The sequence below is a fragment of the Coregonus clupeaformis genome, chromosome 28 (assembly GCF_020615455.1).
Source record: "Coregonus clupeaformis isolate EN_2021a chromosome 28, ASM2061545v1, whole genome shotgun sequence".
NCBI classification, from domain to species: Eukaryota; Metazoa; Chordata; class Actinopteri; order Salmoniformes; family Salmonidae; genus Coregonus; species Coregonus clupeaformis.
The window spans coordinates 2,753,348-2,771,199 of record NC_059219.1 but is presented as its reverse complement, the minus strand read 5'-3'; the positions used below and the strand labels follow the sequence as shown (position 1 = coordinate 2,771,199).

General features: G+C 44.1%; 1 protein-coding gene across 1 annotated transcript in view; it reads left to right on the top strand.

The window, feature by feature from the left end:
- The window catches only part of LOC121543648 (cGMP-inhibited 3',5'-cyclic phosphodiesterase A-like), a 117,506-nt gene that overhangs the window by 66,236 nt on the left and 33,418 nt on the right, over window positions 1-17,852 (top strand). Inside the window, exons 3-8 of the mRNA XM_041853686.2 lie at window positions 4,518-4,672; window positions 7,848-7,975; window positions 8,312-8,546; window positions 11,050-11,123; window positions 11,544-11,728; window positions 11,969-12,109. Of these exons, the coding sequence (XP_041709620.1) occupies window positions 4,518-4,672; window positions 7,848-7,975; window positions 8,312-8,546; window positions 11,050-11,123; window positions 11,544-11,728; window positions 11,969-12,109 (918 nt within the window). The remainder of the gene's footprint in view (window positions 1-4,517; window positions 4,673-7,847; window positions 7,976-8,311; window positions 8,547-11,049; window positions 11,124-11,543; window positions 11,729-11,968; window positions 12,110-17,852) is intronic.

Below are 17,852 nucleotides of genomic sequence, written 5' to 3'. Positions count from 1 at the left end.
CACCGCCTGGTACTGCAACTGCACCACACGCGACCGCAGGGCTCTCCAGAGGGTGCTGCGGTCTGCCCAACGCATCACCGGGGGCAAACTACCTGCCCTCCATGACACCTACAGCACCCGATGTCATAGGAAGGCCAAAAAGATGATCAAGGACAACAACCACCCGAGCCACGGCCTGTTCACACCGCTATCATCCAGAAGGCGAGGTCAGTACAGGTGCATCAAAGCTGGGACCGAGAAACTGAAAAACAGCTTCTATCTCAAGGCCATCAGACTGTTAAATAGCCATCACTAGGCGGCTTCCACCCGGTTACGCAACCCTGCACCTTAGAGGCTGCTGCCCTATATATATAGACTTGAAATCACTGGCCACTTTAATAATGGAACGCTAGTCACTTTAATAATGTTTACATATTTTTGCTTTACTCATCTCATGTATATGCTGTATTCTATTCTATTCTACTGTATTTTAGTCTATGCCACTCCGACATTGCTCGTCCTAATATTTATATATTTCTTAATTCCATTCTTCTACTTTTAGATTTGTGTATTGTGTATATTGTTGTGAAATGTTAGATACTACTGCACTGTTGGAGCTAGAAACACAAGCATTTCGCTACACCCGCAAAAACATCTGCTATCTCCCGAGTGGCGCAGTGGTCTAAGGCACTGCATCGCAGTGCTAGCTGTGCCACTAGAGATCCTGGTTCGAATCCAGGCTCTGTCATAGCCGGCTGCGACCGGGAGACCAATGGGGCGGCGCGCAATTGGCCCAGCGTCGTCCAGTTGATAAAGCATGGCGTTTGCAACGCCAGGGTTGTGGGTTTGATTCCCACAGGGGAAATAAATAAAAATGTATGCATTAACTGTAAGTTGCTCTGGATAAGAGCGTCTGCTAAAATGTAAATATGTGTATGTTTGATTTGATTTGATTTGGTAACTCGGTCTGAGGGCCTAAGGGCCTGGGACAGAGAGGGACTAGCTAAATGCAGTCCAGAGAAAAAGCTGCTTTGCTTGCACTGTGTACCTCTGACGATAATGGGGTTAGATTACAGAAATTATTTATGCTTGAATGCTCCCCAAAACGTTTTCCTTGGACAAATGCAGCCAAACCAATGTATTAGACTGTAGTGAAAAACAAACAAACCATCGCTTCAAGTTCAGCATCCCAGGCGTAATATGGAAAAAGTGGCTTATCCTTAAACTAAGGCACTCTCACCAGAAAATGGATTAATTTTATTAAATATACTGAACAAAAATATATAGGCAACATGTAAAGTGTTGGTCCCACGTCTCATGAGCTGAAATAAAAGATTTTCCACATGCACAATAAGCTTATTTCTCTCAAATGCTGTGCACAAATTTGTTTACATCCCTGTTAGTGAGCATTTCTCCTTTGCCAAGGTAATCCATCCACCTGACAGGTGTGGCATATCAATAAGCTGATTAAACAGCATGATCATTACACAGGTGAAGCTTGTGCTGGGGACAATAAAAGGTCACTCTAAAATATGCAGTTTTGTCACACAACACAATGCCACAGATGTCTCATGTTTTGAGGGAGCATGCAATTGGCATGCTGACTGCAGGAATGTCCACCAGAGCTGTTGCCAGATATTTGAATGTTAATTTCTCTACCATAAGCCGCCTCCAACGTCATTTTAGAGAATTTGGCAGTACGTCCAACCGGCCTCACAACCACAGACCATGTTTACCACACCAGCCCAGGACCTCCACATCCGGCTTCTTCACCTGCGGTATCGTCTGAGACCAGCCGCCCGGACAGCTGATGAAACTGAGGAGTATTTCTGTCTGTAATAAAGCCCTTTTGTGGGGGAAAATTAATTCTGATTGGCTGGGCCAGCTCCCCAGTGTGTGGGCCTGGCCCCCAAGTAGGTGGGCCTATGTCCTCGCAGGCCCACCCATGGCTGCGCCCCTGCCCAGTCATGTGAAATCCATAGATTATGGCCCAATGAATTTATTTCAATTGACTGATTTTCTTATATGAACTGTAACTCAGTAAAATCATTGAAATTGTTGCATGTTGCGTTTATATTTTTGTTCAGTGTAGTTTCATTCACTAGTACTTTATGCATAGCAAAGTAGTATTGACAAGCTATTAGACCCAGATAGAATTCAGAATAGATTAAATGAGGTAATGTTTAGAGCCCATTATACACAAACCAGGGCTGATATGAGAAGTGGCACCGGAGAAGATGGCTGCCGTTTTACAGCCCTCTAACCAATTGTACTATTATGTGTGTTTTTTTGCGTTATTTGTAATTTATTCTGTACATAATGTTTCTGCCACCGTCTCTTATGACCAAAAAGAGCTTCTGGATATCAGGACAGCGATTATTCACCTCGTATTGGACAAAGATTTTTTCTTCAACGAGCCGGACGCGAAAGATATCCTACAGACACCCGACAAGGCCCAAATCCCCGTCATTGCATGAGAAAGAGACAGAGATATCGTGGACGGCGAGCGAGTAAACTGCCTCTTCCATCAATCCTATTAGCCAATGTTCAATCATTTGAGAATAAATTGGACGACCTAAGATTACGGTTATCCTACCAACGGGACATTAAAAACTGTAATATCTTATGTTTCACCGAGTCGTGGCTGAACGACGACATGGACAACATACAGCTGACGGAATATACGCTACATCGGCAGGATAGAACGGCTGAGTCCAGTAAGACAAGGGTTGGCGGTCTGTGTATATTTGTAAACAACAGCTGGTGCACTAAATCTAATACTAAGGAAGTCTCAAGGTTTTGCTCGCCTGAGGTAGAGTATCTCATGATAAGCTGTAGACCACACTATTTACCAAGAGAGTTTTCATCTATATTTTTCATAGCTGTCTATCTACCACCACAAACTGATGCTGGCATTAAGATTGCACTCAATGAGCTGTATAAGGCCATAAGTAAACAGGAAAACTCATCCAGAGGCAGCGCTCCTAGTGGCCGGGGACTTTAATGCAGGAAAACTTTAATCTGGCAACATCCACACTGAGCTAAAGGGTAGAGCTGCCGCGTTCAAGGAGCGGGACTCTAACCCGGACGTTTATAAGAAATCCCGCTATGCCCTCCGACGAACCATCAAACAGGCAAAGAGTCAATACCGGACTAAGATTGAATCGTACTACACCGGCTCTGACACTTGTCGGATGTGGCAGGGCTCGAAAACTATTACAGACTACAAAAGGAAGCACAGCCGCAAGCTGCCCAGTGACACAAGCCTACCAGACTAGCTAAATCACTTCTATGCTCGCTTCGAGGCAAGCAACACTGAAGCATGCATGAGAGCATCAGCAGTTCCGGATAACTATGTGATCACGCTCTCCGTAGCTGATGTGAGTAAGACTTTTAAGCAGGTCAACATTCACAAGGCCGCAGGGCCAGATGGATTACCAGGACGTGTACTCCGAGCATGTGCTGACCAACTAGCAAGTGTCTTCACTTACATTTTCAACATGTCCCTGACTGAGTCTGTAATACCAACATGTTTCAAGCAGACCACCATAGTCCCTGTGCCCAAGGACACTAAGATAACCTGCCTAAATGACTACCGACCCGTAGTACTCACGTCTGTAGCCATGAAGTGCTTTGAAAGGCTCACATCAACACCATTATCCCAGAAATCCTAGACCCACTCCAATTTGCATACCGCCCCAACAGATCCACAGATGATGCAATCTCTATTGCACTCCACACTGCCCTTTCCCACCTGAACAAGAGGAACACCTACGTGAGAATGCTGTTCATTGACACGGTGTGTGTGTGTGTGTGTGTGTTTCAGATGAATGAATGTGCTGGGAGGCACACAAACAAACATATGCATATGCACACAAGCCCAGGAAAGAGTGAAATATTAATGTTCCCGTCAGCAAGGCTTTTCTCTGGTTCCGTTCTCTCTCTCTTTAGTCAATGAACAATGGCGCTTGTATCCTCTACTTTTAAAAATATCTATCCAGATCATGGATAAAATGAGTTTCATTAAGAATAAGCTACTATTAGACTATACAGTACTTTGTATCCATATCATCACAAAATGATTTTTCATTCAATCTAAACTCTCAAGCATGTGTTATGTTATTTGAACTGAGAATAATGAATCATGCAGTCATTGGAAGATTTGACCTGGCACAGATTATTTTGGCCACATTTTACTGTGGTAACAGAGTAACACTTTTCCGACCAAATGATTCTGGGGACATTCCTCCAGGTCTTCCATCTGTCACGTTCCGTTCCCAACCGGAAAACCATCATCTGCACACCTGAAAAGTTATTCTCCTTTCATAAGTGCCTGTAGCAGTGGACCTCTGGTCTCCCGTCCAGGTTGTTGTTAGTGCACAGTACAGAATAAAATGTTTACAAGTAAATGCATTTCGCTACACCCGCAATAACATCTGCTAAATATGTGTATGTGACCAATACAATTAGATTTGTTTCGATGTTCAGAGAGCTGGACCTGACCGACAACTTTATGTGTGTGTCTGTGTGTTTTGTAGCGTCTGAGACGGAGCCTGCCTCCAGGCCTGCTGAGAAGGATCTCTACATGGACCACCACCACCTCAGCTACAGGTCTGCCCACCATAGAACCAGGACCTGTACGCAGAGACCGCTCTGCCAGCATCAAACCCCTCCACGACAGTCCACCATGCAGGTAGCATGCATTATCCCCTACTACCTTTTTCTCTCCATCTCTCTCTCTCAATTCCATTTCAATTTCAATTCAATTTCAATTCAATTCAATTCAATTTCAATTCAATTCAATTTCAATTTAATTTAAGGGCTTTATTGGCATGGGAAACGTGTGTTAACATTGCCAAAGCAAGTGAAGTAGATAGTAAACAAAAGTGAAATAAACAATAAATATTAACAGTAAACATTACACTCAGAAGTTTCTAAAGAATAAATACATTTCAAATGTCATATTATGTATATATACAGTGTTGTAACAATGTGCAAATAGTTAAAGTACAAATGGAAAAAAAAAAAACATAAATATGGGTTGTATTTACAATGGTGTTTGTTCTTCACTGGTTGCCCTTTTCTTGTGGCAACAGGTCACAAATCTTGCAGCTGTGATGGCACACTGGTTTTTCACCCAGTAGATAAGGGAGTTTATCAAAATTGGGTTTGTTTTCAAATTCTTTGTGGATCGCTGTAATCTGAGGGAAATATGTGTCTCTAATATGGTCATACATTTGGCAGGAGGTTAGGAAGTGCAGCTCAGTTTCCACCTCATTTTGTGGGCAGTGTGCACATAGCCTGTCTTCTCTTGAGAGCCAGGTCTGCCTACGGCGGCCTTTCTCAATAGCAAGGCTATGCTCACTGAGTCTGTACATAGTCAAAGCCTTCCTTAAGTTTGGGTCAGTCACAGTGGTCAGGTATTCTGCCACTGTGTACTCTCTGTTTAGGGCCAAATAGCATTCTAGTTTGCTCTGTTTTTTTGTTTGTTCTTTCCAATGTGTCAAGTAATTCTCTTTTTGTTTTCTCATGATTTGGTTGGGTCTAATTGTGTTGTTGTTGTTGTTGTTGTCCTGGGGCTGTGTGGGGTCTGTTTGTGTTTGTGAACAGAGCCCCAGGACAAGCTTACTTAGGGGACTCTTCTCCAAGTTCATCTCTCTGTAGGTGATGGCTTTGTTATGGAAGGTTTGGGAATCGCTTCCTTTTAAGTGGTTATAAAATTTAACGGCTCTTTTCTGGATTTTGATAATTAGCGGGTATTGGCCTAATTCTGCTCTGCATGCATTATTTGGTGTTTTACTGTCACGATCGTTAGACGGAGTAGACCAAGGCGCAGCGTGATGAACGAACATATTTTATTATCTTAAGTGATAATACAAACAAAACAACAAACGATACGTGCCGTCCTACGGTTAAACACAACCAACACGGAACAAACCAAACGGAACAAGATCCCACAACTACTGTGGGTAAACTGGCAGTTTAAATGTGGTTCCCAATCAGAGACAACCAGCCACAGCTGACACTCGTTGCCTCTGATTGAGAACCACACTGGCCAACATAGAAATAGAACCCATAGAATTACACCATAGAACCTAAACACATAGAATTTACACACCCTGGCTCAACATATAGAGTCCCCAGAGCCAGGGTGTGACATTTACGTTGTACGTTGTTCTCTCTCTCTCTCTTTCTCCTTCTCCCGCTCTCACTCCTAGACAGCCACTATGCAGGTAGCAGCCCCTCTCCTCTTCGATAGACTCCCTCTCTCTCTGTTCGTCATTTTGTTTTGTTTTTAAAAAAAATTTTAGTCATTTAGCAGACGCTCTTATCCAGAGCGACTTACAGTTAGTGAGTGCATACATTTTCATACTGGCCCCCTGTGGGAAACGAACCCACAACCCTGGTGTTGCAAGCGCCATGCTCTACCAACTGCCATGCTCTACATCCAGACATCAGACTTGCTTCCTGCTGCTCGAGATGCTTTTCGAAGGGGTCATCCTGAGGCCAGCAGTCCTCATAAGGCCCTCCCCAGCTGCAAACCCTCCTCCTTTATTGCCCGTCACAGTAGTGAAATATTAGACCTATAATGCACGCGCAACACTGACATATTTTCTTAGTCGTGAATGATGGATGGGTCATGTGGGAGTTTGAACTGGAGAATGTAGGATGTTATATGTGTATGTCTGTCTTTGAAGGAGACTGGTCTGTTTGTGGCTCCAGTCCTGTGGAGTGCTCCTCCAAGGCAGCTGGCCTACATCTGTACAGAGAGACAGAGTTTTAGCGTCCAGCAGTCTGTTGCCCAATCCTAAACTGACCCTAGTCCTCTACTTCCTACCCTTTACTCTCTAACCCCTACCTCCTAGCACTTTGTAGATCCTAAAGATTTGGATATGTGTAAGGAACATGCAGAATGAACCACCTAACCTGAGATGATAGGATTCTTTGTAAGGAACATGCAGAATGAACCACCTAACCTGAGATGATATGATTCTTTGTAAGGAACATGCAGCATAAACCACCTAACCTGAGATGATAGGATTCTTTGAGACATAAAGACGATAATGCACACCACTTTTGGGATTCATTCCATTTCCACTCTGTGTCAGGCTCAGAACTGGCTGTTCTCTCCGGGGACCAATCTGTGTTGTTCTGGCCAAAACAACATCCCTTTTGGTGCTATTATTTATCATCTAAATTGTTCCTCTGTTTGAGATATTGGTTGAAGGTCAGAGTTGAACAGTTAATCCTGAAGTCAGATGGGTATCTGCAGACTTCAGTCTGGCTCTTTCGCGGCTTCCTGGAGACTAAACGTTCTAGAATAAATGTCCCAGGGAGATTTTTATCCTGTATGTCAGAGTGGGCTTAAAATACTGCTGGGGTCACCACTCAGTACACTCATAGAAAAAAGGGTTCCAAAAGGGTTCTTTGGTTGTCTCCATAGGATCATTAGTTTTGGTTCCATCTGTGGAAATGGTTCTACATGGAACCCAAAAGGGTTCTTCAAAGGGTTCTCCTATGGGGACAGCCGAAGAACCCTTTTAGGTTCTAGATAGCACTTTTTGTTTCTAAGAGTGTAGGGCTCATGTCATGGAGATGATGGTATTATGGTAGTGTCTGATCTAACTGTAATTGGAGAAAGTATACTGTCGCTCTAGGAACAAACTGGATGTGTACGAGATTTTCAGCCACGCTTCAGGGACAATGGAAGTTGAATAGATGCTCTGTTTAATTGCAAAAAGCAACACAGTTCAGTATAACATGGTTCAACAGACTGCTTCCTTTTACAGTGCAGACTGTGGTTGTGATATCCTGTGTGTTAGAGTATTATGACTTACTGAGGTTTTGATATCCTGTGTGTTTTCCAGCATGGTGAACAGTGAGTCGTGGAACAGCGCTGTAATGCTCACCATCTCTAAGAGTCGCTCCATGTCTGCCTCCTACGCTGCTTCAGCCACCTCCAACCACCTCTACAACAGACGAATGACCAGACCAGGTGTGTGTGTGCGTGTGTGTGTGTGTGTGTGTGCGTGTGTGTGAGCAGATGCTGAGTGACAAACAGAGAGTGACATTTGTGTCCCATCAGCACAGAACGGGTAATTTAGAATGATTCAAATTTTACGGGGCCATGTAAGAGATGCAAGAGACGGGTTACCCATTCTCTGTCCATTCAGTGTGTGTTTGTGCCTATGTTGGTGCATGTGTGCATGTGTGTGTGCATGTGTGTAATTGTGTGTGGGCAGTTCTATTTAGTCTTTGTTTAAATCATGATCTGATTTGTTACATTTTGCTGAATCAGTCTTCCCTCCTAATAACCCTGTTCTCTCTTCAGGTTACCCCCCCTCCAACATATCACCTCTGGCCTCTCCCTGCCACTCCCCTCCGGTCCAGGGGACCCCTGTCTCCAGCCCCACCACCAAGTCCTGCTCTGTGGACCTACCGGACCCTGTGGACAGCCAGGGAGAGAGGCCTATGGCCCCCCGGGCCCCACACAGAGCTTTAACACACAGCATCAGTGCACCTAGCTCCACCACACCGCACTGGGGGCCACCATCGCTCTGCAGCAGGTAACACACACACACATGTGGACATACACACATTCTTATATATATACACAAAACAGATACTGTCCTTTTTGCTGTCACAAAGAGGTACCTCATACAGAACATACACACAGATAAAAGATTGAACATTGCATTCTTGCCCGTTACTTCACTGATAATTGGCAGCGTTGTCTAGAAGACACTGAAGCAGAGACTGAGGAAGTTGTGCATGTAGCTAGCTATAAGCTCAGCCTCGCTGAATCGGAGATGAGACATTGTTTAATGGCATTATGCTGGTTCACTGTCCTGTGTGTGTTTCTGTTCTGTCTGTTCGCGAGTGCATGTGTGTGTCTTACAATGGGAGAGAGATGAGTAACCATTCACGTCATGAGCCTGTACTGAGAGAGGACAGAGAGCGAGAGCGAGACAGATAGAGGGAGAGAGGGGGAGGGAGACAAGGAGAGATGAAGAGACTTCCTCTGAGGCACATGGACTCACGCCAGAGAAAGAGAGAGAGGAGTTAGACAGTCAAAGAGAGAGAGAAATAGATAGAAAGAGACTTCCTCTGAGGCATTTGGACTCACGCCAGAGAGTCACAGAGAAGGTCACGCTGCAATGTTCTAAGACAAGAGGACATGGATAAGGAGTACAGGTTGTCTTTATAGCGGCAACAAGATGTTACAACAAGAAATACATAAAGACAATGATGAAGGGCACAATGTGGGAGGGTTATAAGTGTTGAGATGGCGGACATAAAAGAAACGATAAAGTAAGTGATGGAGGCCAGGGCTGTGTTGTTGACATGGGAAGGGAGTACTGGGGTGTATTCACTAGGAACCAAACGGAAACAAACGGGGAGGGACCTACCTGAACTTGTCCAATAGAAACTCTCGTTTTCGTTGCACTAGTGGATATGATTGGCTGAGAGAAATTGATGATAAAAGATTGTGGGAGCTGTTTTGTTAGACCTCAGTGCGGCTTTTGACATTATCGACATCTAACAGAAGACAGAGGGTGTTCTTTAATGAAAGCCTATCCAACATAATCCAGGTAGAATCAGTAATTCCCCAGCGCAGCTGTCTAGGCCCTTTTCTGTTTTTCAATCTTTACTAATGTCATGCCACTGGCTTTGAGTAAAGCCAGTGTGTTATGTATTCAGATGACTCAACACTATACACGTCAGCTACTACCGGGAGTGAAATTACTGCAACACTTAACAAAGAGCTGCAGTCAGTTTCAGAATGGGTGTCAAGAAATAAGTTAGTCCTAAATATTTCAAAAACTAACAGCATTGTATTTGGGTTAAATCATTCACTAAACCCTAAACCTCAACTAAATATTGTAATGAATAATGTGGAAATTGAGCAAATTGAGGTGACTAAACTGCTTGGAGTAACCCTGGATTGTAAACTGTTATGGTCAAAACATGTTGATGCAACAGTAGCTAAGATGGGGAGAAGTCTGTCCATAATAAAGCGCTGCTCTGCCTTCTTAAGAACACTATCAACAAGGCAGGTCCTACAGGCCCTAGTTTTGTCGCACCTGGACTACTGTCCAGTCATGTGGTCAGGTGCCATAAAGAAGGACTTAGGAAAACTACAATTGGCTCAGAACAGGGCAGCACAGCTGGCACTTAAATGTACATGGAGTGCTAACATTAATAATATTCATGTCAGTCTCTCATGGCTCAAAGTAGAGGAGAGATTGACTTCATCACTACTTGTTTTTGTAAGAAGTATTGACATGCTGAATGCACCGAGCTGTCTATTTAAACTACTAGCACACAGCTCGGACACTCATGCATACCCCACAAGACATGCCACCAGAGGTCTCTTCACAATCCCCAAGTCCAGAACAGACGATGGGAGGCGCACAGTACTACATAGAGCCATGGCTACATGGAACTCTTATTCCACATCAAGTAACTGATGCAAGCAGTAGAATCAGATTTAAAAAACAGATAAAAATACACCTTATGGAACAGCGAGGACTGTGAAGAGACACATACACAGGCACAGACACACGCATACACATACACATACACACGATAACACACACACTACACACACGTACACATGGATTTTGTATTGTAGATATGTGGAAGTAGAGTAGTGGCCTGAGGGCACACACTTAATGTGTTGTGAAAACTGTTATGAAATGTAATGTCTATATAACTACCTTAATGTTGCTGGACCCCAGGAAGAGTAGCTGCTGCCTTGGCAGCAGCTAATGGGGATCCATAATAAATAAAAATACAAAAATACACCTCTGGATCTGGTTGTGTTGAAAGGAATAATGTTGTTGATCCTGGTTCAGCTAGAACAGCTGGTCTGATGATCTGAGAAGTGATCTCTGACCTGGACTCTTTAGCCTTTTAACTGGCCTTGCTTCCTCTAATGCTACTGAGGCGGTTAACTCCTCTCTTATCCTCTTGTTCTCTTTTCTCCTCTCCCATGAGATATGAATGGAGAGCCTTTTTTAAATTGTAGTTGTTTACATGTTTGAATATCCTTTGTTTATCTCTCAGCTGTGGTAGACCGTACAGCAGGCTGAGCCATGGGGAGGGATCTATTGACAAAGGGGACAGAATACCCCACCCTGGTAAGCAGTAAAAGGACACTATTATCTACTTAAGCAATAATGCCCGAGAGGGTGTGGTATATGGCCAATATACCACGGCTAAGGGCTGTTCATAAGCACAACGCAACGCGGAGTGCCTGGATACAGCTCTTAGCCGTGGTATTTTGGCCATATACCACAAACCCCCTGAGGTCCCTAATTGCTATTATAAACTGGTTACCAACGTAATTAGAGCAGTAAAAATAACTGTTTTGTCATACCTGTGGTATACCATCTGATATACCACGACTGCCAGCCAATCAGCATTCAGGGCTTGAACCACCCAGTTTATAATTCTCCATATATGTCTTGCCTCTTAGTGTTACATTTCTATCTGCCACATCGTGAACGTGTCAACCACCTGACTTAACCCCTGACCCCTGATCTGTCCTGTCCAATAAGATGACCCGGCAGTGGCGTCGTCAGACTATGAGAGCACCTACGAGACCAACCACAGTGACAGCAGTGACTTTGCACAGAACGAGGAGGACAGGGAGGGGGTCAAGAATCCCTCGGACACCCAGGATGGGTGCAGGTCGTACCAGCCTGAGGGCATCGTCCTGCACCCCCTACTGCCACCTCCAGAGGTAGGTTCCACTATAGAAATGCATTGAGTGGAATGAAAATGGGTCTACGAATAGGCTAAACATTTCATGGCTGCAATATCAATCAATCAACACATTATGAAATTATGCATTTGATTCGAAGAGGAAATACCAAATAACACGCTATTTCCCTATACAGTGCACTACCCTACTTGTAACATACTATTTCCCATAGCCACTTGAAATGACACCTGACCCTTGATCCTGACCCCTGACATCTAGGACACACAGCCCATCCTGGCCCCGGAGCCTCTGGTGATGTCAGAGCTGGATCCTCTGATGACTCAACTCAACAGCTGGAACTTCCCCATCTTCAACCTGGTGGAGAAAACACATGGCCGCTCAGGATGCATCCTCAGCCAGGTGAGAACAGGCCTCAGCCAGGTGACAACATGCTACAGCCAGGTGAGACTTAGCTAGGTGAGACTTAGCTAGGTGAGAACCAGTGAGTACAGATGAGAACAGCGCATCTTCAACCTGGCGGAGAAGACACACTGACAGTCTGGCTGCATCCTCAGCCAGGTAAGGATAGAAACAGCCTTAGTCAGGTGAGGACAGGTGAGACTTAGCTAGGTGAGGATAGTCTTCAACCGGGTGGAGAAAACCCACGGCCGATTAGGCTGCATCCTCAGCCAGGTAAGGTTAGCCACTGTAGAGCCAAGTGAGAAAATCCCAGACCCATCCAGGTAAGGATAGGTATACAGGTATGAATACTGCGGAAAAAACAGTCCAAGTGAGAATGGCTCAGACTTCAAATCAAACTTTAATTAAAATTCATTTAAAATGGCAACACAATTAAGAAAATACATTACGACAATACAATGAAATAAAAAGCTAACAGGAAGCAGTAAAAAGGATGAATAAAAAGAACATAGAACACAGATTATGTTAAAACAGTCACTGATTAAAGGCCAAGCTAAAAAGGTGGGGTTTTAAACATGATGTAAAAGCCTCAATGGTGTCGGCCCCTCTTACCTGACAGCGCAAGCTGTTCCATAACTGAGGGGCTTGATAGATAGAGAATGCTCTGCTTCTGGATTTGTCCATCGAGTGAAGACTGTGAATAAAGCACTGTGAATAAAGCACTGTGAGATATGGGTGGGATTACACTGCCATCTACTGGTTGAAACAGGAGTTACAAGTTATTGGAATTGCAGTGTACTGCAAACCAAGACAGCAGTAGGGTCATTCCACGAAATTAGTCCCATTTGGGTGGTGTAACTTGGTGAAAAACTACTTTTTATTTCACCTAATTTTAACATTCTGTCATGAAGAGCACATGTTCAACTTAATAAAAAACATGTTCTCCGATCTCTAGAGGTTAATAAAAAAGTATATAGTAAGTGCCTATTAAGTGCCAAATAAAGTAAGAGTTGACCGTAACAGGGTTGACGATTTCATCTTAAATCAGCCAGAAATGTCCTTGTGACAGGTGGAATGGAAGATTGTTGTGTGCAACAGGGAGGGCCAATTGAACGCAAGCTTCACCAACAAAAATCAAATTGTTAAAGTAACTGTCAGTGTTTCCAGATTTCTATGAAATATGACCTATAATGAATTACAATATGAGTGAAATAGTGTTAATTAAGTATGTTAAAAAACATATTTTCTGTGTTCGAATGGTGGTCTACTCATAACAGAATATGAGAAGACCACTGATTGGCCAGCTCATCCCCTATGAGGAAATAGCAAGCATTTTTGAAACAGTCTGTTTGAGATACAGATTTGAGGTGGGGGTTTTATGTGTTTTTCTTCTCCAATTTATGCTTTGGCCACAAATACGAGTATAGGATGAGTCAACAACATTATTTGGGTATGAGTTAACAGAATATAACATTTTAAAAGTGAGATTTTCACTGTAAAGTTACTTTAAAACATTTCTAGACTGTTTATCTATCTATGGGTAACAGGGTTGACGTGTTATGCTCGACCCACTAAGTTTCCCAACACAAAGCACCAGAAAATGGCCAGAAAGAGTAGACCCAGCTCACCTGCTTTTACAATATGATTTGATTATTAGATGTAAAACATTTCTTTTGAAACAAATATTTAAAAGGAATAGTTTCACCATATTAAAACAAGAATTCAGTTCACTTAACAGGGCTGACCTTAAAATGAGGGACGGGTTGTTGGTTTTTGACCTTAAAATGAATCACTAATCACATGAAATAAATAAAAAGCTTTGACTTTATCAAAGCAACAAAATAACTAGGGCTTTACTATGACGGTGAAAACTTGGAGAGATTTTGGGATTAAATGGGTTAAAATCTTGCTACATATGGTGCACAGAGGCATAGTTACATATGGTGCACATAGGCATAGTTACATATGGTGCACAGAGGCATAGTTACATATGGTGCACAGAGGCATAGCCACGGCAAGTAGTGGTGCTGAGGGTGCTGCAGCACTGACAAATCAGAATACATTTTTGTATTAATAAACATTTGTATTTTGGGGGGGGATAATTATTTTTTCACTAAAGTAGTGCACTGGGCCTTTACATGGGCCTTTACGTGAACAAAATGTGCACACGTGGCTACATGCAGCTCTCGCTTTTATCTCAAAACAAATGCATCTACTCACAACCGCTCATTCTGTAAACACAGTCCAGTTCAAAGTAAATAGCACAGATCCATATATGGCAATGGTCTATTTGCATATAGGCCTACTGCAGCTCTGATTGTTTATGCCACACCAGTCTGTGTAGAGTACGGGCTGAGTAGTGCATGTCAATGCAATAGAATCCTACTCTGATGCGTTCTGCCTACAACAAAATATCTTGCATAGTTCGTTTTGGTTTGGTATGTTGCCTTGAAAATGGTGCCGGAGAGGATAGCTGCCGTTTTACAGCCCTCTAACCAATTGTACTATTATGTGTGTTTTTTCGCGTTATTTGTAATTTATTCTGTACATAATGTTTCTGCCATCGTCTCTTATAACCAAAACGAGTTTATGGATATCAGGACAGTGATTACTCACCTCGTATTGGACAAAGATTTTTTCTTCAACGAGTCGGACGCGAAGGATTTCCAACAGACACCCGACAAGGCCCAAATCCCCGTCATTCGCAGGAGAAGGAGATATCATGGATGTAGATCGGGGTGCCTTGTAAGGATCCGATGGCGAGCGAGTAAACTACCTCTTCCATCAATCCTATTAGCCAATGTTCAATCATTTGAAAATAAATTAGATTACCTAAGATTAAGGTTATCCTACCAACGGGACATTAAAAACTGTAATATCTTATGTTTCACCGAGTCGTGGCTGAATGACGACATGGACAACATACAGCTGACGGGATTTATGCTACATCGGCAGGATAGAACGGCTGACTCCGGTAAGACAAGGGGTGGCGGTCTGTGTATATTTGTAAACAACAGCTGGTGCACAAAATCAAATACTAAGGAAGTCTCGTGGTTTTTCTCGCCTGAGGTAGAGTATCTTATGATAAGCTGTAGACCACACTATTTACCAAGAGAGTTTTCATCTACATTTTTCATAGCTGTGTATTTACCACCACAAACCAATGCTGGCATTAGATTGCACTCAATGAGCTGTATAAGGCCATAAGTAAACAGGAAAACGCTCATCCAGAGGCAGCGCTCCTAGTGGCCGGGGACTTTAATGCAGGGAAACTTAAATCCATTCTACCTCATTTCTACCAGCATGTTAAATGTGCAACCAGAGGAAAAAAAACTCTAGACCACCTTTACTCCACACACAGAGACGCATACAAAGCTCTCCCTCGCCCTCCATTTGGCAAATCTGACCATAACTCTATCTTACTGATTCCTGCTTATAAGAAAAAACTAAAGCAGGAAGCACCAGTGACTCGGTTAATAAAAAAGTGGTCAGATGATGCAGATGCTAAGCTACAGTACTGTTTTGCTAGCACAGACTGGAACATGTTCCGGGATTCTTCAGATAGCATTGAGGAGTACACCACATCAGTCACTGGCTTCATCAATAAGTGCATCGTTGACGTCGTCCCCACAGTGACCGTACGTACATACCCCAACCAGAAGCCATGGATTACAGGCAACATCCGCACTGAGCTAAAGGGTAGAGCTGCCACTTTCAAGGAGCGGGACTCTAACCCGGATGCTTATAAGAAATCCCGCTATGCCCTCTGACGAACCATCAAACAGGCAAAGAGTCAATACAGGACTAACATTGAATCGTATTACACTGGCTCTGACGCTCCTTGGATGTGGCAGGGCTTGAAAACTATTACAAACTACAAAAGTAAGCACAGCCGCGAGCTGCCCAGTGACACAAGCCTACAAGACAAGCTGAACCACTTCTATGCTCGCTTTGAGGCAAGCAACACTGAAGCATGCATGAGAGCACCAGCTGTTCTGGATGACTATGTGATCACGCTCTCCGTAGCCGATGTGAGTAAGACTTTTAAGCAGGTCAACATTCACAAGGCCGCAGGGCCAGATGGATTACCAGGACGTGTACTCCGAGCATGTGCTGACCAACTGGCAAGTGTCTTCACTGACATTTTCAACATGTCCCTGACTGAGTCTGTAATACCAACATGTTTCAAGCAGACCACCATAGTCCCCGTGCCCAAGGACACTAAGATAACCTGCCTAAATTACTACCGACCCGTAGCACTGACATCTGTAGCCATGAAGTGCTTTGAAAGGCTGGTCATGGCTCACATCAACACCATTATCCCAGAAACCCTAGACCCACTCCAATTTGCATACCGCCCCAACAGATCCACAGATGATGCAATCTCTATTGCACTCCACACTGCCGTTTCCCACCTGGACAAGAGGAACACCTATGTGAGAATGCTATTAATTGACTACAGCTCAGCGTTCAACACCATAGTGCCCTCAAAGCTCATCACTAAGCTAAGGATCCTGGGACTAAACACCTCCCTCTGCAACTGGATCCTGGACTTCCTGACGGGCCGCCCCCAGGTGGTAAGAGTAGGTAACAACACATCTGCCACGCTGATCCTCAACATGGTGGTCCCTCAGGGGTGCATGCTCAGTCCCCTCCTGTACTCCCTGTTCACCCATGACTGCATGGCCAGGCACGACTCCAACACCATCATTAAGTTTGCAGACGACACAACAGTGGTAGGCCTGATCACCGACAACGATGAGACAGCCTATAGGGAGGAGGTCAGAGACCTGGCCGTGTGGTGCCAGGATAACAACCTCTCCCTCAACGTGACCAAGACAAAGGAGATGATTGTGGACTACAGGAAAAAAAAGAGGATTGAGCACGCCCCCATTCTCATCGACGGGGCTGTAGTGGAACAGGTTGAGAGCTTCAAGTTCCTTGTTGTCCACATCACCAACAAACTATCATGGTCCAAACACACCAAGACAGTCGTGAAGAGGGCACGACAAAGCCTATTCCCCCTTAGGAGACTGAAAAGATTTGGCATGGGTCCTCAGATCCTCAAAAAGTTCTACAACTGCACCATCGAGAGCATCCTGACTGGTTGCATCACCGCCTGGTATGGCAACTGCTCGGCCTCCGACCGCAAGGCACTACAGAGGGTAGTGCGTACGGCCCAGTACATCACTGGGGCCAAGCTTCCTGCCATCCAGGACCTCTATACCAGGCGGTGTCAGAGGAAGGCCCTCAAAATTGTCAAAGACTCCAGCCACCCTATTCATAGACTGTTCTCTCTGCTACCGCACGGCAAGCAGTACCGGAGCACCAGGTCTAGATCCAAAAGGCTTCTCAACAGCTTCTACCCCCAAGCCATAAGACTCCTGAACAGCTAATCATGGCTACCCAGACTATTTGCACTGCCCCCCCACCCCATCCTTTTTACGCTGCTGCTACTCTGTTAATTATTTATTCATAGTCACTTTAACTCTACCCACATGTACATATTACTTCAACTACCTCAACTAGCCGGTGCCCCCGCACATTGACTCTGCACCGGTACCCCTCTGTATATAGCCTCCCAGCTGTTATTTTATTTTACTTCTGCTCTTTTTTTTCTCAACACTTTTTTGTTGTTGTTGTTTTATTTTACTTTTTTATAAAAAAATTAATGCATTGTTGGTTAAGGGCTGTAAGTAAGCATTTCACGGTAATATCTACACCTGTTGTATTCGGCGCATGT